The following is a 25,181-nucleotide window of genomic DNA, read 5'->3' as shown; positions in this document are numbered from 1 at the left end:
ATATGTGCTTTGGGGTTACAATTATGACAATATAGGTAGTTTGTTCCAGCATCACCAGCAATGTAAAAATAAATCGTTATATAGGTCAAAATTATAACCATAAACATTCAGACCAAGAACCACCAGCAGCGAGCCTCGAACCCTGCATCCGTAAGGCCTCACAGTTTGTCAAATAAAAAGATTTTTCTAAAAATGCCTATATCAAAATCAGGAAAATGTGAACTATATTCAAATCGACTTGTTAAATGAAAATGTGCGAGAAGCTCTATAAAGGTGTGAAGGGATCGATAAATCGTAGTTTGTGGTTTGAATTTGACAGTAAACTCAAATCACTTCCATACATAAAGGTGCAAAAGTCGATGAAATAATCCTGTTAGCATTTCGGGCTTTTTTATCTTCTTAAGAAACGATTTAGATCGAATTTTAAATCGGAGTGAGTTCTATTTTTAAATTCTAGAATGCCCGCGTGGCAGCGTCGAGCGACGGTAAAAGCATAAAGCAATAAAAATTGATGACCGATCGAAAAATTTGACTTTTTGACCTCGACTTTTCGCACAATCATCCAAGCTGAAACGGAGTTCTCAGTCAGTGCTTGTACAACGGCAGAATGGTCACTTCTACAAGCTTAGTATTTGTTATTGGTTGCTTTACGCTTGTCTTGGCAGCGAAAGACTTATCAGGTAAGCTTAAATTTTCGTAGGCGAGCGTTTACCCTGTAAACTTTACAGTAAAGGCCATAAGGCAAGTGGGTGTTGGTACAGTGTCCACAAACAGTATCCCTTCCCTAGCATTGTTATGTCACAGAACCATGAATCATAGCACGTGATGGTGGTGTAACTAGTAACATTTGTACAATAGATTCAAACAGCGACGGCGCGCTGAGACGATGAGTTGTGTTACGTAACAAAACATCATTCTTGCCAAAACACGAAGAGATTAAATGACCGACAATCAACGTTGCTTAATAATACGTCTTGCGTACCGTCTCAAGCTGTGGAAAAATCACAATTTAATTAATACAACTAAACTTTTTAAGTCTCTTTTTGGAACCAAGGCCAATAATCATTTGCTAGTTGTTCTAGCGCCACCTTGCGGAAAAATTAAATTGACATTCAGTTCATTTTTTTGACTTGTAATAACATAAAGTTTATTGAAATATTTATAGTTTATATTTTCATGTTTCAGATATACGAGCATATGGCGGTACAGCGTACGGAATGGCTTGCCACTTTCCATTTCTGTACAACGGGTCTCTGGTAGGTAAAAATCTGCTTTAGTTTAATAAATACGTAATTGAAGCCATGTAATATCTACAGCAACACACTTGTGTTTCTGACAACTTATTTAACGGCCGTAGTTGGTGCAGCGCATTGTTTCAATACACAGGAGAATCACCGCATAATCTGTACGGCTTTTGCGACATCGAATACACCTTGTCAGGTAAGATATAGTTCGGGCTAATCAAGGTAAAACGACTGTGTGAAAAATATGTTTGGACCCATGGTATGCGACGCCGGGACCTCACCCACACAGAATAGAACATTAATAACTTGTGTTATAAAGACTGCCGTTAACCCGCCACGCAAGGAAAAAGGTTCATTCATTCATACAACTTGTGTTTGTTTACAGATTTCAAAACTGTTGAAGGAAATGATTCTCCTAATCGATGCGTGTTTCCATTTATATTCAATAACCGGTAAGTGATGCAGAAATGATTTACAATGGAGTGATTATATATGCTACTTTTTGTGGTTTTTACTTTTTTACTTTTTTTGCAGATATCACTTTGATTGTGTACCGGATAGCAACGGGCGTCGATGGTGTGCTACGTCATCAAACTATGACGTAGACGGGCGGTGGGGATTTTGCGGAAAGAAGGCGGAAGATGTGTTTGTGTCAAATGCAGGTGAAATTTGAAAAGAGATTTGGATCTTGTAAAATGGCTATTATTTTTGTGGCTGTAAATCTGTACTTTATTATAGCAATAGTTTAATCATTTTGGGGGGTTGCTACAGTGATGTCAGATAAGACATGTTTTATTCTGTTTTCTTGTCTCATCAAACGAAGAATATTTACAGAATTATATAACTATACCCTGATACTGTATATTGAAGAAGGTTTCCTTTTCAGGACTTGTAAGGAGATATTACAAGAGATCTGTAACTTGGCAAGAGGCGAGTGATTTCTGTAAGGTAGGTAAAGAAAGTCTGTAGACCATTTTGTGCGTTATTTGAATTTCTCGATTTAGTTTCGTTCGTCGAGGCTGTGTTCCTATGACGAGGTGTGTGTTGGTGGATATCCGCTAGGTGGCACTGTGGAGGGCGAGCACTGGGTGGCTATAGAGCATACAAGTCAGACATGGGTTAACATTGGGGACATTCATGGTAGGTAATACTTGAAGTAATTTCAATGATGGAATTGAATAAAAGACTGGTGATGTCATTTAGACGAAATATATATCTCTTGTATCATACAAACTGCTGGACCTGATTGTTTCTAGTATCCTCGTAGATTAAGATTCTCGATGTATTTCTTTACACAAGAAGCGTCCTGCTATATATGAGCACCAGATCAGGGTCAAATTTACGGCATTTATTTCAGCTATATAGGTTGTTTTGTATTTTCCAGGTTGGGCGTGCTTGAACGTTACTATCCCGTCTGGTTCCGATTTCAGCAGCAGAACCAAAGGATACGTCATGTGCTGTGACTTTGGCATAACAGGTAGGAGGGTTTCAGTATCTTTAGTAACTCGTTCAGTAACACAACTCTTAGAATAGGGGAAGATGGGACACCTTTTACTTCTACTTTCTTGTCCTATTTGGTAGTAAACAAAGAACATTTAAAGAATTATAAAACCATAACTTCACGACCTCCATAAACCGTTCTTAATTGTTTGAAACACGATCAGGACATTTGGATATTATATGCTAAAGGTGTGCCATCTTTCCCCAGAGTACTGTATCTCTTAATTCGTTACATATGTTTGATTTTATTCCAAATTTTTTAAAGGTTTTTCGAACTACGCAAAACTGGACCGAGCTTGCCTTGATCATAAGAATGTTGATCAAATATACAAACAAATGACTTTACAGGAGTGTCATGGTGTATGCGAAAACCAAACAAGGTAATTTCTACATAAACGACAACACTTTACCTTTAATAAAGCATTTTTTCTTACACACACTGTGTTCTACTGTGTATATAGTAGAGTGTGGGAAGATGGGACATATGTTTATTCCATTTTCTCGTCCCGTTTTGCAGTAAACAAAGAACATTCAAAGAATTGTTAAACCGTATCCTTACGACTCCAATAGACCGTTGTTAATTGTTAAAAAACGATCAGGATATTTAGATATCATGTGCTAAAGGTGTCCCGTCTTACCCCACCCTACTATATATATTTTTTACTCAAAGTGTCAGCATTTTCGCTAATATTAAATCTAATTTCACGCTGATTAAGTTGAACGTAAATAGGACGTCGAAACGACGGTCAGAAATTCTTGCTGAAAGTGCCAAAATACAAGTACTTTCCCCTCTACAGTTGCAAATCTTTCACATACAAAGTGCTGGATGAAATATGCATACTGTCGCAATATAACTCAATCACAGCCGCAAGCAACTTTAACTTGTGCGGCAATGAGACCGATCGTTACTCGTTTTACTTCGAAAAGATTCTGCATCGGAATGATAGTAGTTTGTGTGAATTCCCATTCACTTGGGAAAATAGATTACACCATGTTTGTATAGAGATAGAGGGGCAAGATTACTGCGTGAAACGGGATGGAGGAAGTGCTGAGCTTATGAAATGCGAAGGTTGGTAAAATACTTTGTGATTCTACGCTACAAAGTACCCACATTATTTCGTATTTAAATGATATTTCAATAGGTTTTGGTATAAGTTCACCCACAAAGTTACATATGTGGTAACTCGTAAGCGGGTACAAGGTGTTTGTAACAGCACATCCGTGTTATAATTAAACGCCTGTTCAAGTTTGTAGTATTCCCCCAATAAAAGTTATTGAGCTATATGTTTTATTTCTTACTTAGATTGTTTCGATATCAAGAAACCTTCATCATACCGAGGAAGACTAAACAAAAGTCGAAGTGGTTTGAATTGCATTAACTGGAAACTGTGTAAGCTAATATTACGGTTTGTGTTCACATTATTACGAGCGGCATATATATAATGTTTCGCAGTGTTACCACGTAGCGCATTATTGCAAAGCCTTTTAAGTCTAGTTTTATTAAACTAAATTTGTAAAGGGAAGTTAGATTTAAATACCGACCAAAACGGTTCACTATAGTAAACAATGGACCACCTTGCGCTATATATATAAACCTAAAGCACAATTACCATACCTGTTTTCATCCAGCTATCTTTAATTGGGAAGAAGGCGAGTATGGACTTGGCGATCATAACTACTGCAGGAATCCAGACCAGGATAAGTTGGGTGTTTGGTGTTACGTGGAGGGAACGGAGACGAATTTTGAATATTGTGACTTGCCATCCTGTGATACAGGTGTAACTTGTAACTTATTTATCCTCGCGTGGCCGAAAACGACACTCGTTGATACACCGGTGTTCTGTTTCATACTCCTTCACGAGTAACCATGTACGTAATTTTTTTCTTGGTGACGGTGATTTTTATGAATGACTGTCAATTTAGACAACGCATTAGTGACCACTGGATTGGCGCAGTTTGTCGTAAGTTTGTTGGTTTTATCTTAAAGAAATCACTAGAAATCATTGTTCAATCAATCGCAACGCAAGTTTTCAAGTTACACCACGTATTTGATATTCCTACATGACGCCTACATATTTGTAGCCATAACAAACACTTGTTTAAAATAAACTAGAACCACAGCAGTTACCTCTTCATGAATTGGAATGTGGAAAGATGGATTTGATCCCTGGATTCCTCCCGAAGATCTACGGAGGTCGATTTTCATCCCAACATTTCAATTCACCGTGGCAGGTGAAGTGATTCAAAAACAATTTCCTATTTTTACAAAAGTCTACATAGGTGTCTCTTTATCATGTCCGGAGTGAAAAACACGATTGCGGTGGAGCTCTCATTTCACGCTGTTATGTCGCAACTGCTGCTCACTGTTTTAAAAGGTACAAGCATGTTTAGATGTTAATGTTTTCATACCTAAATATAACAGTTTTCAAAACACTTGATTTTTTTAGAAATTGTTTTAAATTAAAAATTTCTCAAATTTTATTGTTTTTAAAAATGTTGAAGTTTTTAAAAAGTGTATTTTGAATAACAGGTCCAAGTTTTTGTCGTATGTCGTTCGGGGTGGTTTTGAACTAGGGTTTCGCGATAGACCTGAACAGGTATAGACATTTTCATTTAAGTATATTACTGTAGTGTAACATGGGACCCCTTTAACACATAATATCCAAATAACCTGATCGTGTTTTAAAAACTTAACAACGGTCTATGGGAGTCGTGAGAATATACGTTTTTTATTTGTTTGAATGTTCTTTGTTTACTACCAAATGGGACGAGAAAATATATTGAAAAAATGTGTCCCATCTTCCCCACCCTACTATACATTACTGTGGTACGTTCATTTGTTTTGATATTTTCAGGTTCGGGAAATTGAGAATGTTTTCATTCACCCATTCTACACATTTGGGTTGCAGGAAGATGATATAGCGGTGATCAAACTAAAATCTTGTTTCACGGTAAAGTGTACATCAGCTCAAATATAACCAGACGTAAACTCAGCCTCGTATATACTGCAAAAAATCTTTGTTTACTACCGAATGTGACGAGAAAAAAGAATAAAAACATAAGACGTTGCCCGGGCCCACCTTTATACAATTTCGTTTTTTTCAAGATTACAGAAAAGTTGCAAACAATCTGCTTACCGAAGTCTGCGAGTCAATTCACGAACGGTTTTCAATGCGTCGCCTCCGGGTTTGGCGAAACGGAGGACGGTAAAATAAAGTTCGGAAATTTTCGGATGTTTTTCCTTATTCTTGACATTTTTCTTGTAGGGGAGGCTTCACAAAGACTGAAGTTCGTGTGGTTGCCATTGATAGACAACGAGGCGTGCTCGCATGAATCGGTGTATGGAAGTCGCATCACAAATGGCATGCAATGTGCTGGTAGTATGGCCGGTGTAGCAGATACATGTCGGGTTCGTATTCTGTGGCATGGTTAGAAAACCGCCTTAATAATTTGATTTATACTTGGATTGTATAACCCGTAGTAGTTTAAGGTAACATGAGACACCTTTAGTACATAAGGTGCAAATAACCTGGTCTTGTTTTAAACAATTAACAATGGTCTATATGGGAGTCGTGAGGATATAGTTTTATAATTCTTTGAATGTTCTTTGTTTACTACCAAATGGGGCAAGAAAATAGAACCAAAAGGTGTTCCATCTTCCCCCGCCCTACTATAATTCTTTGTTTACGTACAAAGCGTTGTTCAAATGTATAACCGTGTTTTTAGGGCGATTCAGGAGGTCCGTTGTCATGTCGCGACCCGGTCACAGGGAATTGGCATTTATGGGGTATAGTGAGTTGGGGAGAGTCGTGTGGCGACAGTAACAAACCTGGTGTTTACACCAGAGTAGAAAGGTACGTGCCACTATTTTGCGTTTTGTTTTTTTAGCGCCGTGGAAAAGTGGTTAGCGCGCCTAACCCAGAGGTAATGGGTTCAAGGCTCGGCGGTGCTGCTATCGTAAAGGGCGTACGAGTCCTTGGGCAAGACACCTAATACCAATTGCTTCAACCTAGTGGTCACTAATGGGTTGTCTTAAACGTCAGCCGTACAAATATACGTGGTAACTCGTAAGCTGGCAAAAGGTGTATGAAATAGAACACCCGTGTTTAACCACTGCCGTTTTCTGACCACGCGAAGATAAAGCAAGTTACATCACATTTCAACAACAATTTAGCCGATTCAATACTTCTTTTGCTGCATATTCTGTCTGACTTGCCTGTAATTTTTTGGTCTAAGTATCTAAGATTTATGAACTGTTTTTTGCTATAACGTGTTGCTTCGCAATGTTTTCTATTGTTAACACTTTGAAACCTTACTAGATATCTGCCCTGGATCAACTGTGTTATATCAAGCAACAGAAACTGCCAAAACTAGAGATTTAAATCCGAAACGTTTTGAAATTATTTCTTCGCATAAAAAACCTCCCAACAAAGAAATCTTGATATCAGAATTTCAAGGGCGTCTCAGACCTTAAGGGGAATTAGAAATATTTTTGTAGTGGTTCTCCTAAGACTTCTTCCATTCGTTTGATCACTGCATGACAGCGCTTTTCAACATTATCATTTTCATCTGAAAAAAAGTCAAAAATTTTACTTTTAACACTAAGTTTCTGGCAAATTTTTTAAAGAAACAAAAAAAGTACATCAAAAAATATTTTAATTTTACTTTTGAACAAAAAAGCTCACCTTCCATGAGTTCAGCTAGGAAAGGTATAGTTTCTGGCAACAAAACCATATAATCGTCTCCCAGTTTCTCTGCAACTACTAGCAAGGTTTCTAGTGCGTGTAACCGAACCTGTGATATGAAGTGAGCAAATCGATGATAAAAATAGCATTTTTTGTAACTTTATCAGAACGTTTGTAATATAAAAAACAGCAAAAATTGCAAACAGAATTTGAAAAACAGACCTCTGGATTTTTGTGACGCATTTTGAGCAAAATCTGGTAGTTTAGTGGTTGCCAGGCAACATCATTCCTTGATGACATCACCAGTTGGCCAATACAGGGTATGATGTAATTGATGATGTAATCTTGTAGCATTTCATTGTCTAGTTGAGATTTTTCCAGCTAAAAATAAATCAAAATTTCCTACTATTCAAAACTATTTTAAAATCCTCGCAAAATCATGACCTACATACTATAGTTACATACATGGTGACTTGTAAGCGGACACGAGGTGTATGAAACAGAACACTTGTGTTAAAAAACTGTTCTTGCCTCGCGAGGGTAAATAAATTACATTCATATATTCTTTTATTTTGTTACATATGCCAGGCATATTGTAATACAGTATTCTTTTTCAGATTCAGCTGGTATATTATATTTGTGTTTTTTAAATATACCATATATATAAAATGCTTTTGTTCTATTTAAAATTAGTCTAATACAGCAACATTTTAATCAACTAATCACCTGATCAACCAACACGCCCGCTGTCATATCAAACCTTTGTTGCGTCATAAAGTTTGAACTTGAGTGAAGCAGTGTGAGTTTAAATGTCTCAACTACATAGCGACATCGAGTGACATTTTCTGAATTAATAGGAACGGAAATTGTAATTTCGCTTTTTAGGTGCAGTTTTTGGTAAATTAGATAAATATCATGAAAAAATGTTTTTTTTTGTCCAAATTACACAACTTTTTTGCCCAAATGCAATTTATTGCAGAAAATACATTTAAAACAATTAACAAGTTGTTTACCTAAGAAGTGATAGTCAGAGAATTGTACTTTTCTGCTGAATTGGATAAAACATCTTAAAAAAATGAAGTTTTTACCTGGATCAATTTCTTCATGCTTCAGCGATTCCATCATGTGACTTAGGAGAGGGCCAGCAAAGAGAGAGAAAAGACTTTTAAGTTTGCCAGCCATAACACAAGTACAATGATAGAATGTGGTGGTTCTTGTTGGTGTGGCATCATCAGAACAACCCCAGTGGTTCAACTATAAGAATCAAAATTAGTAAAAGCATCAAACCAGGATTATACCCAGGTGATGAGGACTAAAAGTAAAAATATATTAGGAGAAATTAGAATGAATTCCATTGCTGAAGAAGCCTGGTTAAACATAAACTGTTGGATATTTATCAAGCATGTATGTTGTGACGACTAAAATTAGTTGGTCACATTGGGTATTGCGCAATCACTGTCACGTCTTACATTGTGGTTATGTGTCCTTGGACGCTTAATGGCAATTGCTCTAACCTGGGATTAATGGGTTGTCCAAATTATCAGCCAACACATAAAAAAATCGAAAAAGGTAACATACTTGGTAACTCATAAGCTGGCACAAGGTGTATAAAACAGAACACTTGTGCCACAATGACTGCCGTATTCTACCTGCGGATAAATAAGTTATATTCATGCAGCCTACCTTTACAAAAAGAGGTTTGAAAGTAGCTTCAGGTAATTTAAGAAGAAGGGAAATTGTTCCATTGACCGAAACTTCTTCTACAGAATCAACTTCATCCTTATCAACCTGAATAAGTGGTTATATATATATTTGTATTGGAATAAATTGGCTCTTATTTTCTGATTTTATTAAAACGTTTACCAAATCTCTTTAAAAATAAATATGCAATTTGAAACACAATATCTAAACAATGTAAAGATTATTTTTCTTTGGTTTTTACTTTTTGACTTCTGACCAGATTAAAAAAAACGTGCTGTGTCAGTTGATTAGCTTTTTTCATTGGACATAGGCCTGTATTAAACATAAAACACAAAGTGCAGACCATCTTTGCGAAAAATCCATTAGAATAAAAATATATTTTTTAACAAACCATGGTCATATTGTCTCTATATTCCAGTGTTTCCAGGTAGAAATCAAACAGTGGTAAAGCAAAGTGACTGAGATCATGTTTGGTCAACACTGCAACATGGTGTGCCACCATACGTAGCAATACACGGACAGAATGCCATTCTTCAGCATTTATCTGGAAAAAATAAGTTTTCATAGAATTTTTGGAAAAAACAAATAAGTTTTGGCAAAAAAAGTTCATAAATTGAAAATGCAATAAAGGTAAGATAATTGTAGATTGTCAAACTGCATGATTTACTCATTTTATAAATAACTTGTAGTCTTTAAGTAGCAGAAAATGGGGTAAATTCATTTTATTTTACAAAGTTATGGTCAATTTATTGTACACCTGTCACAAAGTGACTTTAAATGTGTTGCATACACAATAAACAGTGGAAATACACCCTACATGTAATCAAATGTGTTAAAAAAGGTCAAACACATTGAACTAAACAATGTTGATTTACGTACAGATGCGTAATATTTATTGTCAATTTATCACACCTGTGTCTTAAAGGTAATGTATTATTACACTCTATTCTCTTTAGAAGACCATACACATTAAACAAAAATGTATTAAATAATTTTGACTTACTTTTTCATAGCACTTGGTAAACATAGGTACCAGTACTCTAGCAGGGACTTTCCCAGCAATAGCTTTCAACACAGAAGAGATTTTCGTTGCCAAATGATCCGGAGTAAAATGGACTCCAATGTTTGTCCTCTGCCTCCTCTTCTTTCGAGATGGCTCTCCTGCATCCGGATCAACATCTGGATGATCCTCAAGAGCAGCAGGTGAAGCAGAGATCAACTGAGGAGAATTTTCATCATTTATTAATTAAAGATGTAGAGGAAAAATAATTTATTGAATTTTTACTTTATTAAATTTTCTATTGCTTTTTTACAATTTTTACAAATGTTTTGGAATGTTTAATCTATATACAAATTTTATTACAACAAAGTCAAAACAGCACATTAAAACCCAGTTTAAACGGCAAACACCAACTTTTTGAAACATTCTGAAATTTAAAAGTAAAAACAATAAAAAAAGACCAGAAATAAAAAACTTTTACAAACCTCTGAAATAAACCCAACCAGGTAAGGACTGATGAAATGTGGTAAGGTGTCTACTAACTTCTGATAGGCTGATAATATACATGCCGTCATGTGGTAACTTTTCTCTGATTTTGATTGGTGAAGAAGCATCACAATGACATGGGGCAATGCTGGAAAATTTGGTATTAAAGAAATGTTTATTTTTTATAAAAGTTTTTTATTAATTTAGATCGAGCTATAAAACAGAACACCTGTGTTATAAACGACTTTTTTTTCTGGCCACGTGAGGATAAAGCAAGTTACATTCATTCACTGAATTAAATACATACCAATTTATTCTCTATGCTGCAATGCGAAAAATTGTTATTAAAATTAACAGATAATTTTTTTTATAAAAATTTTATTTTTAATTGAAGACATATCTATTTTTCTGTATACAGCAATGTTAGAAAAAATGTTTTTGGTGTTATTTAAATATATAGCCAGAGTTTGTAAGCAATTTACCTTGGTAAGTGACTAATGCAGTGAGCTTTCAATGTGCTGAATAATTCACCCAAACAAAGCATGGCAGATGATATAACCTGTATTGAAAACAGGAGTTAATATTACAAAGATATAATTCTATACACAGTTACATATACAGAAAATTATTCTAAAAAATTGCTGCACAAAACGGTAGAGAGTTAAGATAATTTTAAAAAAATGCTTTACAAAAATAAATATAACTGTAAAAAACTTGTAAAAATAAGTTTTTTCAAAAAAAGATTAAAATTATTTATTAAATTAAACAGAAACAAAAGACTAAATAAGTTAAACGTAAACTTCTCACCTGTATAGGTGGTTGTTTCTCTTTTGTGATGTCACATATCATGGATAAGATTGGAATGAGGTGCGTGGCACATCCGATGCCACACATTCGTGCTACGTGCCGCAGACCTGTGTAAGCCACGGCACGCATGCCATGGTTGTCGGTGCCATGGTCTCCGCACAACACAATGAGTTGACGAGAAATATGAAGCAACACATTTTCCTGGGAGTAGATTTATGTTTATCAAATGTAGAGTTACTACTGTATAACTTTGAAATATTTAAAGTTTTACAATAGGAGTTTTTTAGTTCTATAGTATTATAACTATGAAAAAGAATATCCAAATATTTAGCAAAACATCCTAAAATAATATACCACAAAAATATTTAAATCTACTATCTGAAACTGCATTTAGAAAGCAGATATTTTTAAAAAATATAAACAAATCACAGGAAATGTTTAAACATTTAAAACAGAGTGGTTTTACCTGATCAGGGGTCAGTGTGTGTTTAGTGTGTGCAACTCTGTCGTTAAATAACTCAATAACTTTATGCACTGTAGTGTTGGATGATTGTTCATGTAGAATACTACTTACTACGAGCATGAAGGTATCAGAGGGAAGTAGATTGTTTATCTGAAAAGAAGGACGTTAACATTACGGAACATTTATGTATACAGTAAGTGGGAAAAATGGGACAACTTTTCAATATACTTTCTTGACTCATTTGGTAGCAAACAAAGAACATTCAAAGAAATATAAAACCGTATCCTCACGATTCTCATAGACCGTTGTTAATTGTTTAAAACATGATGTTGGTATTTGGATATTATGTGCATAAGATGTCCCATCTTACCCCACCCTACTAAATATCACCTGAGGTAATACGGGATACATTTTATTTATTATTCTTAACTTAATAGTTGTTTATCTTGAATGCAAGTTGTTTATAAAAAATGGGGGTCCACTACTGTTGCACTACTGTACATGTATATAATATAGATGAATTGACAAAATCTTAAAATACTTTGTACTCTGTGTTTTAGAGAACGTGATATTATTGCTAATTTTTCTCTTCATTGTCTAATATAAGGCAGTTAACACCTCATCACAAATAACAAGTGGATTTAATGCATCAATATGATAAGTTATATTCCTCACCTTATCAAGCAGAGAGTTGAGTCTGTTTTGTAGTGTCCTGTAATATCTGCTTGTCATATCATCGTGTGTGTTTGATACAGCTGTTGTAGTTTGTGATAGATAGGAGAGAGCCGTCTCTAAAAGACTGCAAAGAAGAGAAACAAAATTACCCAACAAAAACTTTTAAAGGTATCGCTGTTATATCCCGGATTTTAGGCCAACCATGAATAAAACTCATACCTCTGAAACTTAGTCAGCATTTTTGTGGCATTTTCTGCTGCGTCATGCTCCATGGATTTTTCGAGTTTAAACGAGTTTGAAATACCCCCCTCTAGTGACAAGAGATGGCTTGCAAACGAGACGACAGCAAGATGCAAACGTCGAAGATGGGAAGTAGATTGTTTCGGAACATCGATGAGGTTTGGGAGGTTGAGATCGATCTTCTGCTTTGGATCTGGAAGATAATGATGTTGGTGAGAAGGGATGAGGGGTCTTGTTTGATGTTGGAGATAAATGAATATATTTTGAGAAAAACAAAAGACAATTCAGATTTTGTTAATATTTAAGATTTTTTTTTTGGTTTTTGGAAAAAGTTTTTGGAAAAAAAAGATTTTTTTATAAGTTTAATATATTTAGTTAAATTCGTCTTTAAAAACCATAAAATTACTCATTTTCTATGGAATAAGCATTTTCTATTCTATGATACTCTGGAAATTGATCACTTTAGAAATTCCTAAACCAGCCATAACCTAATTTAAATACATGTACTACTAACTTTTATTAAGAAAAAAATTAAAGATTTTTTACCATTTTCATCGGGAACGAGCGAGATGAAATTCAACATCCGGACCATGGATTCCAATTGAAGATGATCAGGGAAGAGGTTGGAAACGGAGGAGCAAACTTCCATTAGAGCATCCACTGTACTTGGGAGAAAAACATCTTCCTCTGATCCGCTCAAGATGTCCTGAAATAAATATTTTTTGTAAAGAAAGGGAGAAAATTGTTAGAAAGTTAAAAAAGTAGGAATTTTTTATACAAAAAAAGTTAATTTCCGTAGGTCTTCTAACAAGAGTTATAAAACACACTCGTGGGCATTTTAGGGGTGATGACAGCTGTAGTAAATAAAATAGTCATATTTTTATAAAATGTTATATGAAAAAAATAATAATTAAAATAGTCTGCCATAAACTAAATAGAAATATTTTTATCAAAATAAAAACCTAATAACATGGCATTTAGTCAATCGATTTACCTGTTCATCTTCTTGGGACGTTTTAGTAATTTTATTTGCACGACTTGCCACCAATAGAAGGAGGGTTTGCCACAAATACTCGTTCCCTCCTAATGTGTTGATCAGTTCTTCAAATACAACCAACCTGGAAAATTATTATTTTTATTTAATTACAGAAAAAAGTACCTATGCTTAAATAATAATCTGTGAAATTAAACATTTTTTTTTTCAACCATCCAAAATTTAACGAAACAACAAAATTATAATATATTACAAATGGCCTAAAGCGAAATAAATTCTGCTTTATTACTAGAAAATTGAATTCTCATGTTTTTATACTAATCTCTAAACAACTTTTCTTTTTATAATATAAAAAAATCACCAAAAATTTTAACTAAAATTCAAGTTCTAAACAAGCTCTTTTAAAAAAGAGGGAAATAAAAGCATTAAGATAGAGATTGACAGCACAAACATTAGAATGCTTGCTATACAACTTGCCTTCGATGTGGTGGTATATGTGGCAGAGCATCCACAAACACACGAATTATATCGGTCACTGTGTTTTTGCTTATACCACTGGTGGCTGATTCCTGGATGGGTAGGTCAAGTTAGTGGTTGGGATTTTACCAATGTATTTTCTGTTACATTCTATTTAATGTTAGTAATTACCTACAAGTTAGTAGATGTTAACATTTTTTATATTAACAACACATATTTTCAGTTCCATCCTATTTTAACAGTGTGGCAAGCCATGGAACATGATTTAGGCAAGAAATAGCCAACTGGGCTGGAGCAAAGTGCATTTGCTTATTGCGGTTAAAATTGGAATATTAACAACATGTTTATCTCTTATGTTTTTAAACTTTGAGTACAAATAAAGAAATTTTAATCAAGTTGTACACTCAAACTTTGCATGGTAGACAAATTCTTGCCGTAAGAGCCAAAAAAAAGTATAATATGCGTGGCAGCAACAGTACTATATTATATATATAGTAGGTAGTCCTTTAGCTTTACATGGAAAGTTTAACTCACGCTAAAAAAGTGATCCTTCTATATTTAAAACACAACACAAGTATAACGCGCCTAGCAGCATTATATATACATACAGTTAGTCTTTTGTCCTTGCATATAAAGCTTAACTTATGCTAAAATTTCAGTGAACATACTTAGAAGATAACACATACCATATGCTGTAGCAGAGCAGGTACTACAGTATGAATTGTCTTCGTAATAATTTGAAACGAATACGAGTCATCACGACGCAGCAAGTTACTTCCCATGAACGTGAAGATGGACATTACGCTGTGAAGAAGTTTCTCCTACAATAAAAAGGAATTTTAAAAGAACGATAACATCTTAGGCACCACACCTGGGGTGGCAGGGTAGACAGGCCAACCCTCGAATCAAGTTTAATTATCCATGCATTTTGGCTATCAATTATAATTTCAGTGGCTAAGTTATTTCTTTTTCTATTTTACCCATTAGCTTGTTTCAATAACTTTTTTTCAGTTACTTCCATTCCTTTGTAAACTTTTCTGAAACCAAACAGATCGTAACCGAACTTTATCGTAACGGAACAGAAAAAATAAAATTTCATTCATTTATTAGGGTTAAGAAAAATTTAAGTTTTATATTACCGGGCAAATAGAAGCAGCTTCAGCAAGCAGTACGACAGCATGTTGGCAAGTCTGTGTGTTGCCTGATGTTTGAATGCATTTCACCAATAACTCAACCTAAAGGAGATACAACTTATAATAAATTCCGCGAATCTGACCCTGATGACCTCTTATTCAAATAGAATCATTCTATTTGAATAGGAGACTGACGATGCCATTTAGGCGAAATATATTTCTCTATTAACAACTAGTGGTTGGACTTGATTTTTGTTGGTTACGTTTTCGTAGCACCAGATCATTAAAGGAAATATAGTTTGTTTTGTTAATGTGAAATATTTGCTAAAAAAACATAAGAAATTGTAGGTGGAGGTGGGTGGGGGTGCTTAAGAACATGGGATTTAGTTTTGTTTTATGCCCCTGCCAAGTTTTTGATGTCTCATATTGTTTTATCAGCCTTTTGTTTACTGACAATTTGTAACATGGTTATTGTACAACAGGCAATGCATTACGTATATAAAGCAATACTCAATATATCATCAATGTTTTCTTCAGTCGAAATACAAAAAAAAATTAACAAAAACATCGGAATGGCAAATTTACCCTCAAACTGTTTCTTATATCCGTGTCATCTTTTGCTCCAAGTTTTGATTTAGCAATCATGAAAACATTATGTAGAGCTCCTAGTACGAGCTGTGTGCCGTAATCAATAACATCATTTCCTGTTTGAAGGTCAATCATCCAGTTGAGGGCAGTAAAGAGATGTGCGACCAAAAGCTGGAAAATTTAAGAATTTTTTTCTTTAACAAATTGTTGCAAAAGTTACATTAAAAAAATTAAAATGAGAAGAGGTATGATAAGGGTCTTTAAAATGTGTTTGAAGTTGGATATATATCAAAAGTCTTTAAAAGTGTTGAGTTATAAAAACCCCTCACCTTTGGTTTGATAATTTTCTTCTTATGCTGAAGAACTTCGAGCAAAACGATCATTCTCTTCCAGGTTGGAGTTTCCGTTTCAGAAACTTCTGGAAAAAAAATATTTCGAATTGCAAAACCTTTAAGTAAAAAATAAAATGCTCATTCAATCTCGGTTCTTGTCCCGATTGGTAGTAAACAAAGAATAATTACAAATTATTATATAACTGTAGCATCACGTCTTCAAAAAAAAGTCGTTAATTGTTTAAAACACGATCGGACAATGTTTTTATATGACAAGCTATCCCATCGTACACCATAATACATATTTGAACACGTCTTTTTAACAATATAATTTTAGATTTAATTCACCACACAAAGTAGAAGAGATATTACTGTCATAGTGGGAACAACCCATATACCACTAGTAGCGCCAATGTCCATCTTACAACACAATTCCACAAAAACCATAATCATAAAATGCATCATAATAAAACGCATAAGAAAAACCCATCTTACAGCACAATACCAGCTACCTCAAAATTATATAACGCATGAGAAAACACATCTTACAGCATAGTATGATCATAAAATGCGACATGATAAAATGCATAGAAAAATGCATCTTACAGCAATACCACGGAACCATACCTCCAGATTCTGAACTTGTTGATTTACTTAGCCGAGCTCTTTTTGCAGCAATAACACCGGAAGGTGCAGTCGATTTGGTGTCAATTGATGGGAAACTTTTCTTCAATTCTTTTATGATGTAATTTGACCTCAATGGTATAACCTGGTAACAGTGGTCGTTTAATAAATATTATATATATTCGTTTTTTAAACATAGTTATAGATTCATTAAACTTATATATTAGATCTTTATACGGTTGGATTAATTATAAAACTATGTTGATATTCATGATAAAAATAAAATATTTATTGCATTTTGTGATTTTTTAATTTTTCACTTTAGCTTTTGTAATTTTCACTTTAGCTTTTGTAATATTTTTTAAAGTAATTAGTTAAATTTGGACAACTGGCCCATAAAAGATAATGCTTTTGGGTAAATAATATCGTAATACTTAACCTATAAAAATCAACAAAAGTAAAGTATATTTATATTTACCTTAAAAACTTTAAATACCATCTTAGCGACATCGGGGTTAGCAGTGGATTGGCCAATATCAAGTAATGTTGAAATAAGTTGTTGTTTTATTTCATCAGATAACGATGTGTAGAATGGTTTCGTGATTAAATCTGTAAAATAAAATTTTATAGTAAGTTTTTTTTTAAAAACTGGTATGTGAAATTAGGTAAAAAAGCATAATGTACAGCAAAGAGCATGCTATATATATTTTACACTTATATATATTTTAGCAATTTTTTTAATATAATTCAATTAAAACTGTTTCTTTTAAAATTTGGTGAAAAAGATTTATATAATGTATAATCTTACTTACTGAAAACCACATTTTGTGGTAAATAGGAACTTTTGTCTTCGGTTTGAAACGTCAGAACTTTGAAAAATAATTCTCGTTTCAAAGTTTCGTTCAATGAATCTGGAGTGAGTTTTTGCAACCACTCGGTGGTTAAGAGAGCTTCGTTTTCGTCGAGTGTTCTCACGTTTGATTGGTCGACAAAAGTAGTAACCAATGGCAACAAGGGGTCAAAATGAAAAGGGTCAACCTGGGTCAAAAATAAGAAAGTGAAAACTGAGGGAAACAAACAAAAGTGCAAGGTTAAACTGTTTTTACGATTAACTTTAGTCTTATTATTGAAATTAAATATGTTTGAAATAAAAAAGCTGTATTTCCAAAGTGAAAAGACAAAAATCACTTTTAATTTGCGGATATGCTTTTTAATAAGGTGTCATACAGTTTTATTTGTGTTTTAAAAGCTGTTATAAAATACCACGTTTTTAAAAATGCTGTTATAATTACAACTGTTGCATAAATTGTGAACCCAACCTTATTAATACATCGAGTCATAAACGCAACTCCCAGCTTTGATACTGCAGATTCATTGACCATATTTTGCACCAATGTTTTCAACAATCCATGTCTTGATTTTTTGACTGAAAAACAAAAACATTAGATTTAGACTATCTGGAGTGGGGTTAAGAAATAATGTGACATGTTATTATTAATGAAATCATAAACAATCTGTTTTCTAACGAAAAGTGAAACATTTTTTAATTACTCATCATTTTTTTGCATAAATATTCTTTTTCTCAATAAATACCAAGGATATTTCTTACAAACTGTTAAAAATTTGTTAGTCAGGTAAGGTGTAAAACAGTTTTAAAGCTCACTTGCTGGTTTGTTCTTTTCATTGAAATAGTTGGCAAAACACTGTAGAATATATTCAGGATCTGACGTCAATTCCTCTGCATGTTTTGTGAGATGAACCATGAGACTGGACACTGGGTTACTGTAAATTATGCTACGTTAATTCTGTTACTTCTGCTACTGGGCATCGTATAAATATTATATTGGTGGCTCATCTAAACATTGGATATACACTACGTTTTTAATATACCAGATGAACCACTAATACATTATTTATGCTACATTAAACACAACAGAGGCAGATTCTGTTTTTTTTAATTACATGAATAATGTAATAAAAAAAAACACTAATATTCTCATCTAATTTAAAGTTTTGTCCGTTCATAGTCCAGTTTTATTGAACAGTGTGTTGCATACATAAGCCCCTAGCTTGGGTATGCATGATTTTTCAAAACCTACGTTTTCATGGAAGAAACGCATTGGATGCTTTCCATGTTGATCCTCCTGATGTTGTGGTGGTTGGAGCTGCAGAGGAGGAGAAGACATGGAAGGATCGGATGGGAGGCATCAATGGTGGCCTGGAAATTATTTTTTTTAACAATTTCTTTTACAAAAGTTACATGTTGATTCAGAGGTTATCAAAGTAATCTTTGGAAAGCCTTTTTTTGGAAAAATAAACACAATTTAAAAAAAAATTAAAGTGGTGATCATAGACTTAGGGGTGCAAACAATCTTATCAATGGGTAGATTGGTCAAATCTGGCTTAAACCATTAGCTCTCAAAAAGGACCTTTCGCGTATGGAATAAAATGTAAGCTTTTAGCCTTATACTGTTGGTTATTGTAAATATATAGTTATATTATGGAAATGAACATTTTTTAGAACTTTTTGACAAACAAATTTGGAATATGTTTGATTACCTTTGCTGGAACCTTGTTCATTGTAGCGTGAAGAAAAACTTTCAAAATGTTTAAAGTTTGTAAGCAGGTTACTGGAGAAGAGAGACAAGGATTAATGAACTCCTCACAAAGGAAGATAGGGAGGAAGTCCAGAAGAGATTGGCTCCGAAGGACTTCATTGAGGAAGAGACTGATGAGGCTATTGACGGAAGCTGTGATGCGAGATTTTAATTTTTCATCGTTTTCGTATCCTGTTTTAGCGGACTCGGAGAGGTTTAGGAGAGATAGAAAAGTTTTAGTTAGGAGAGAAATTTTGGACGGGGTTGTTAAGTCGAGTCGTTTTGCGTTTTGAAGCAAAGTTCCAAGTTGGGGAAAAGATGGAATAGAAATGTCACTTTTTAAAGAAACAACCGACTCCAGGAATTTTCGTAGCGTGTCAAAGTGGAGGGAAATGATGTCACGATCCGGTGTTTCAGGTTGTTGTAAAAGATCATAGAAACCATCATTAAGTGACAGATCTGACGAAGACTTATGCTTCAGGTTGGCTGACTTTTGAGACAAACTGTTGCAAATTATGGTAAGGAGTTCCAAGTCATCTACTCCAATAGTGCAGAGAAAATAGAACACAGCACTGCTAGACTGTGTGTTCTCACAGTCCGATATCTGCTCGACAACGCAAAGAAGGTCATGGAAAAATTTTGCAGAGACCTTGTTGTCTTGTGAGGCTTTGCCTTTGTTTAGAACAGCAACTCGAATTGCCTCAAAAAACGAATTTTTTTGACAAAAATCAGATTTTAAAATATTTCCGGCCAGTGTTGACCATCCTTTTTCTGTGAGGCTCATTAGCAGAATGTGCAACACTGCTGCAGTAGTTCGCATAGAAACAACGTTATTTTCATCTGGTACAGCAGAAGATAAGACTGTCAAAACTTGTGCAGCAACTTGAACAGCTTTCTTCCAATCAGGAATTGATCTGTTGGGAATTTTTTCGTTAAAAAAACGCAAAAGTTAAGCTAAAACGAAAACTATATAAAAATCAAAGTAAAGACTCATTCCCTGATGAAGTCTTGCCGCATGGCAGACGAAACATTGGAAATATACTACGTTTTTATACCAGATGAGCCACTTATATGTTATTTAAAGACTAATTACACTGCTGTTTTATTACAAAATTAGAAATAATAGACTTACATTTTAGAGAAGAACAGATTAACCAATGTGTTTGAAACTTCTATATGATCGTCCTTGAATAAATCTACATGTTTTCTGAGTAACTGTAAAGTAAAGTAGAATGGAAACTAGGTTATGTTGCATCACAGGGATCATGTTTTTTAACAAAATCTGAGGTGGTATTGGTAAAATTCTGACCAATGTGGAGAAATGCAATATATTTTGCTCCTTTTTATGGAAATATTACATACCCACCACAGTTGACACAATATTAAAACATATTTGGTCATTTAGTGACACTCAGGGTAAAAGCTGATTGAAAAAAGGGTGAGAAAGCACATAGTGTCACTCATGTTTCCAACACTACACCTATAGCTACGTGTTACACCAGTGTTCAGCAATATTCTATACATAACCTATGATCCAGTACTCCGATTAACAAAAATGTTGGTCATCACTGACCTGCAAAGCTGCCTCCACAACAAGAGGAGAGTCGTCAAGTCCGAGAATCCGGATCACGTTGTCCTGAGAAAATCTCACAACCTCTGAAGTTGGGTCTTTGAATAATGAGTCAGAAAGATGACGCAGAGCTTGGGATCGGACAGAATCCTCCGGATGCAGGAGACCGATCGCAACAGACACACTGCTATCGTGGATCAACTGCTTGAGAACTTGTTTTAATAAAAGTTGAATTGATACTTAAGCAGTAAAAACACATTCTTTGAACAGAAACCACATATATACATACACATTACAGAATTTTAGCAATACTTTTATTATTATTTTAAACAATTCAGCTGAAGAGTAAAAAGATCAACTGATGTTTTACGAATCCTNTAAAGATAATTTTATACAAAAAACAATTATTTTTAGATTAAACAGATTTTATATATATATACATACCAAAATTTAAGCAATATTTTTTAGGTAATTTAACTTAATAGCAAAATTCTCACCTGATGCTTTGCGGATGCCCCGAAGATGGAGAGAAGGAGTCCGGATGTTGTTTTATCAACATCCTCCCTCGAGAAAAACTCAGAGATCACTTTGTCAAACGAGAGCGGAAATTTCCGCTGTAGTTGGCCGAGAAGTTTCCCAAATAAAAGGAACTTTTGGGACTTTTTATCGCTTTGAGTTGAAGTGAAATTCTCAACCAGTAATCTGAGAAAAAGTTACCATATTTAAAAAGCAGAATAAAATTTTTGATACAGGTTTACAAACATACTTCTTATGTAAAGCTGCAAATATAGTCTGTTATATTGAACAGGTCAAAAAAAACATCATAAATTCTTACATTTTCTGTTTTTTACACAAGAATCATTCCACCATATGAGCACCAGATCTGGGTTTTATTCACGAAAATTATTATAGTTTAGCCTTTTTAAATGCCTAAACTCTATATTAAATATACAAACCTCATAAGAAGAAGCTGTAAGTTAACTGTCAGATCAAGATCTTGAACAAATCGTGTCAATACTTCAATGTTAGTTTTCCAAATTTTCTCTTCAGTATCTATACCAATAATATAAAACTGTTATTGATTGCAATGGTTTAACTAGTTTTACTGTTTTTGAATATTATAACTTTAATTACAGCAGGCATGAAATGTTTAGTATGCTACATAGCTACAGCGCAGTAAAAAATTACAAATAATGCAGGAATACTAAGAAATGACAGAATGCAGCTAAAAACTACTTGAAGTTTGTTGTGTTAACTTTTCTCATTACAGTATCTGTAATAATCCCGCTCTTTCATAGCTCGCTAGCTATAAATTATTACATTTTTTTAATAATGTAATATACAATATATATACATATATAATATAATGTGATACAATGGGAAATGTGGTGAAATATGTTTTAAGTACAAGGGTATTGAACCTAAGCAACAAACTGTAGCAAGCGAGGATTTTTTCAATAAAATAAAACAAGTACCTGAGTCCGTGATATTAGATACAAGAACCTCCACCAAGATCTGAACAATCTTCTCAATGCGGCCACTTCTATATATTTCCACGATCTCTTGGATGAAACCACCATGAGAACTAAGCTGTAGTATTACTCTGGAACAAAATTTCATAGATGAATGAGATTTAGAAAGATATTTTCGAAATAATGCTGTATTAGAATTGCTGTAAACAAGCCAACTTTTTTGACTGTGTAAAATGTGTTTGGTGAATAATATGCAATAAATCTATATATATTTGGTTGTAGTTTTACCAAAGTTTCAGCAATAGATTTTTAAATTAATCACATAAAAGTACGGCCAATAACTTAAAATTATTATTTAAAACATTTCTTTGTGTATAACCATTTAAAAATATTTTATTTACTTTACCTAATATATTTAACAAAATCTTACTTTTTCGGCAAATTCTGAAACTGTTCTTGGTTCTGCGAAAACAGCAAGATAGCACGCAAGAAAACCTTTTCCAGTTTGGTTGAAACGTTTTTTAAACCAGATTTGATAATATTGGACAGTACTTTCCGTTCGAATGTGATCTTGACAGATAGTTGGGACAAAATCATGACAGAAGATGCCTGATGCTCCATCACTGATGATTTGAGACCCTATGAAGGAATTTTTGGATTTTTATACAAATATACAGGTTAAGGTATTTTTCCTGAGAATTTTTACAAGTTGGAAACACACAGATTATGAATTTAGATACTGTTGGCCTGTTGCTGCAGTAAGCGTTTAATCAAACCTCTGTGACAAGATGTACATCACCATGTGGTGAAAATTCATTTAAATAGTAAAAACAACATCTTATTTTCTGGCATTAATGACAATATCAAAACCTAAAAACAGTCCAACGGTATGTAAAGTAAAACCAACCTCTAACACTGAAGGCATCAGTTTAGAAAGAAGGGTTTCCGATATTTTAGGACTCTGTAACACACCCATCACAGTTGTGGTGTAAAAATTTAGGACAACTACCATGGACCAGTCAGGATTTTCCTGCACTACCTGTGAATAAATATTATAAATTTTATAAATCCACAATTGTATTCATTTTTTCTTAAATTCTATACAAAAATATATTTTTTGCATTTTTGCGACAAAATACCAATAAATGACGAACTAAAATACCTTGTAAGCATTTGTCAGCATATTACAAATAAACTGTAGAAAGGCGAGATCCCTTGTACAGTGTGTTGCAATATTTTTGTTGGACAATGAAACTCCTTCGTTCTGAAAATATATATTCCAAAAATATGAAATATTACAAGCCTAATATATCCCAGAGCAGCCGGTAGCTTAGAAAGTAAGGTTAATCTCAATCTGGCCTAAAACACAGCTCCTCGACAAGAATTACCAAAACATAGTACAGCATCTAAATTTTAAAAAGTAAAAGGCGTACAAATGGAAACCCGAAAACTTTTTACCTTAACTTGAGAGAGCCAGCACCACTTATTAGTAGGATGAGATACATCAAGTAGTTGGACCGTCCTCACAAATAAGTTGGTCCCATGATATGGTAATGCACACATCAGCAGATCATCTGTGTTGAATGTATGGATGTGGAATCTTAAGAAGAAAAACAAAGGGTGATTTTAAGTTAAATACTTTAAGATAGAATTGCATTAACTTTTATTTCAAAAATCATACCACTAACAGTAACTTAGTTCTTTAAAAAAGAAACTTTGTAAAATGGCCCAGCCATTTTATTTACTAGATAATATTAGTTAAATTTAAAATTAAAAAGAGTTAATTTTCTGAATAAAAACAGTTCAATTTACTAAATAAAAAAGGAAATTTACTAAAAATAGATATAGAGTTTACAAAATAAAAAATAGTTCGATTTACTAAATAAAATCCAAGCTGAAAAGCACATTAACAATTAAGCAAACAGGCAATACTGACCTGTATATCAACCATTCAATACATTTTGTTGCAGGTTTGAGCAAGAAATAAGGACACACTCTAATCAGGAAACTCTGGATTTTTTCATTAAGATGTTTATTGAATTGTTTAGTCTGGGTTGTCCTCTCTGTGTCTTTTGCTTGGGCACTGAAAAGGTCTTGTTGGAATAAATCACGAAATTTCGGGTCCAGGAGACACAGCTCTTCCAATCCATTCACACCTTTGTAAAAATGTGATTGTTATAAAAGTAAAGATCGTAACATATAGACAGAGATATATATATACCAGTCATTAAAACAATCTTATAAGTTTAAGCATGAATTGATGTAGCTAAGAAAATGCCACATCTTTTATTAACAAGCAGAATAAATATTAGTTCCATGGAAAAAATTAATTCCATTGTTGGAATTAGAAAAGAAAATCCACAAACCAAACAGAGTCAAGAACCACCTAATCACAATGTATGAACTTTAGATGACAAAACTTACCCAACCCGAAGAAAGTATCTCTGTCAAGTGTGGCAGCAACACCAGGTTCAAATAACAATGAAGGAATTCGTTTATCGAAAGTATCAGCAACCTGACTTTCCGGCAACGCAAGACGTCTTAATTGCTCCGATAAAGAAGTCATTATATTTGTAAATTACCCTAAGTTTTA

General features: G+C 33.9%; 3 protein-coding genes across 4 annotated transcripts; 1 reads left to right on the top strand and 2 right to left on the bottom strand.

The window, feature by feature from the left end:
* The first annotated feature begins 18 nt into the window (after window positions 1-18).
* LOC101241963 (plasminogen-like) lies at window positions 19-7,181 on the top strand. Its single transcript, XM_004226089.3, has 20 exons — window positions 19-680; window positions 1,186-1,256; window positions 1,317-1,440; window positions 1,630-1,696; window positions 1,779-1,906; window positions 2,131-2,192; window positions 2,249-2,384; window positions 2,629-2,721; window positions 3,010-3,124; window positions 3,542-3,813; window positions 4,048-4,134; window positions 4,374-4,520; window positions 4,858-4,976; window positions 5,025-5,119; window positions 5,275-5,341; window positions 5,600-5,695; window positions 5,851-5,950; window positions 6,011-6,153; window positions 6,471-6,598; window positions 7,064-7,181. Exons 1-20 carry the CDS (start codon window positions 608-610, stop codon window positions 7,116-7,118), a joined length of 2,178 nt encoding a protein of 725 aa, XP_004226137.1. The 5' UTR covers window positions 19-607; the 3' UTR covers window positions 7,119-7,181.
* On the bottom strand, window positions 7,125-25,181 carry LOC100175808 (HEAT repeat-containing protein 1). Of its 2 annotated transcripts, none has more exons than XM_002124645.4 (39): window positions 25,013-25,181; window positions 24,525-24,744; window positions 24,047-24,188; window positions 23,751-23,852; window positions 23,496-23,627; window positions 23,019-23,227; window positions 22,592-22,719; window positions 22,073-22,169; window positions 21,614-21,818; window positions 21,120-21,317; window positions 20,679-20,761; window positions 19,509-20,460; window positions 19,049-19,167; window positions 18,613-18,731; window positions 18,269-18,375; window positions 17,762-17,987; window positions 17,428-17,558; window positions 16,953-17,094; window positions 16,323-16,411; window positions 15,991-16,164; window positions 15,412-15,507; window positions 14,959-15,093; window positions 14,273-14,364; window positions 13,796-13,919; window positions 13,348-13,507; window positions 12,781-12,994; window positions 12,562-12,685; window positions 11,890-12,036; window positions 11,424-11,624; window positions 11,099-11,175; window positions 10,616-10,764; window positions 10,134-10,349; window positions 9,522-9,674; window positions 9,113-9,217; window positions 8,518-8,683; window positions 8,156-8,274; window positions 7,652-7,810; window positions 7,430-7,538; window positions 7,125-7,313 (listed from the first exon to the last, which is right to left on the bottom strand). In XM_002124645.4, the coding sequence occupies exons 1-32, from the start codon at window positions 25,152-25,154 to the stop codon at window positions 10,321-10,323; spliced, it is 5,265 nt and encodes a 1,754-aa protein (XP_002124681.2). In that variant the 5' UTR covers window positions 25,155-25,181; the 3' UTR covers window positions 7,125-7,313; window positions 7,430-7,538; window positions 7,652-7,810; window positions 8,156-8,274; window positions 8,518-8,683; window positions 9,113-9,217; window positions 9,522-9,674; window positions 10,134-10,320. The 2 variants fall into 2 exon arrangements, with proteins under 2 accessions (XP_002124681.2, XP_018667544.1); XM_018811999.2 differs by having other exon boundaries at window positions 16,323-16,408.
* On the bottom strand, window positions 7,225-10,157 carry LOC100178163 (HEAT repeat-containing protein 1). The gene is made up of 8 exons (XM_018811878.1): window positions 10,134-10,157; window positions 9,522-9,674; window positions 9,113-9,217; window positions 8,518-8,683; window positions 8,156-8,274; window positions 7,652-7,810; window positions 7,430-7,538; window positions 7,225-7,313 (listed from the first exon to the last, which is right to left on the bottom strand). The coding sequence occupies exons 1-8, from the start codon at window positions 10,155-10,157 to the stop codon at window positions 7,225-7,227; spliced, it is 924 nt and encodes a 307-aa protein (XP_018667423.1).

The sequence above is a fragment of the Ciona intestinalis genome, chromosome 5 (assembly GCF_000224145.3).
Source record: "Ciona intestinalis chromosome 5, KH, whole genome shotgun sequence".
Lineage (NCBI taxonomy): Eukaryota > Metazoa > Chordata > Ascidiacea > Phlebobranchia > Cionidae > Ciona > Ciona intestinalis.
This window is presented reverse-complemented; position numbering and strand designations above follow the sequence as displayed.

What these genes read in the sequence shown, in the direction of transcription:
- LOC100178163 (XM_018811878.1), bottom strand. Translation starts at nt 10,157, where the DNA reads ATGTTTACCAAGTGCTATGAAAAA. An exon ending in TCAAACCTCTTTTTGTAAAG is followed by an intron (nt 8,684 to 9,112) that starts GTAGGCTGCATG and finishes TGATTCTTATAG; the next exon opens with TTGAACCACTGGGGTTGTTC. An exon ending in TGCGTCACAAAAATCCAGAG is followed by an intron (nt 7,539 to 7,651) that starts GTCTGTTTTTCA and finishes TTCATATCACAG; the next exon opens with GTTCGGTTACACGCACTAGA.
- LOC100175808 (XM_002124645.4), bottom strand. Translation starts at nt 25,154, where the DNA reads ATGACTTCTTTATCGGAGCAATTAAGACGTCTTGCGTTGCCGGAAAGT. An exon ending in TGCGTTTCTTCCATGAAAAC is followed by an intron (nt 18,732 to 19,048) that starts GTAGGTTTTGAA and finishes CATAATTTACAG; the next exon opens with TAACCCAGTGTCCAGTCTCA. An exon ending in TCAACTCTCTGCTTGATAAG is followed by an intron (nt 12,037 to 12,561) that starts GTGAGGAATATA and finishes CCTTCTTTTCAG; the next exon opens with ATAAACAATCTACTTCCCTC.
- LOC101241963 (XM_004226089.3), top strand. Translation starts at nt 608, where the DNA reads ATGGTCACTTCTACAAGCTTAGTATTTGTTATTGGTTGCTTTACGCTT. An exon ending in TGTGTTTGTGTCAAATGCAG is followed by an intron (nt 1,907 to 2,130) that starts GTGAAATTTGAA and finishes TTTCCTTTTCAG; the next exon opens with GACTTGTAAGGAGATATTAC. An exon ending in CTGTGACTTTGGCATAACAG is followed by an intron (nt 2,722 to 3,009) that starts GTAGGAGGGTTT and finishes AATTTTTTAAAG; the next exon opens with GTTTTTCGAACTACGCAAAA.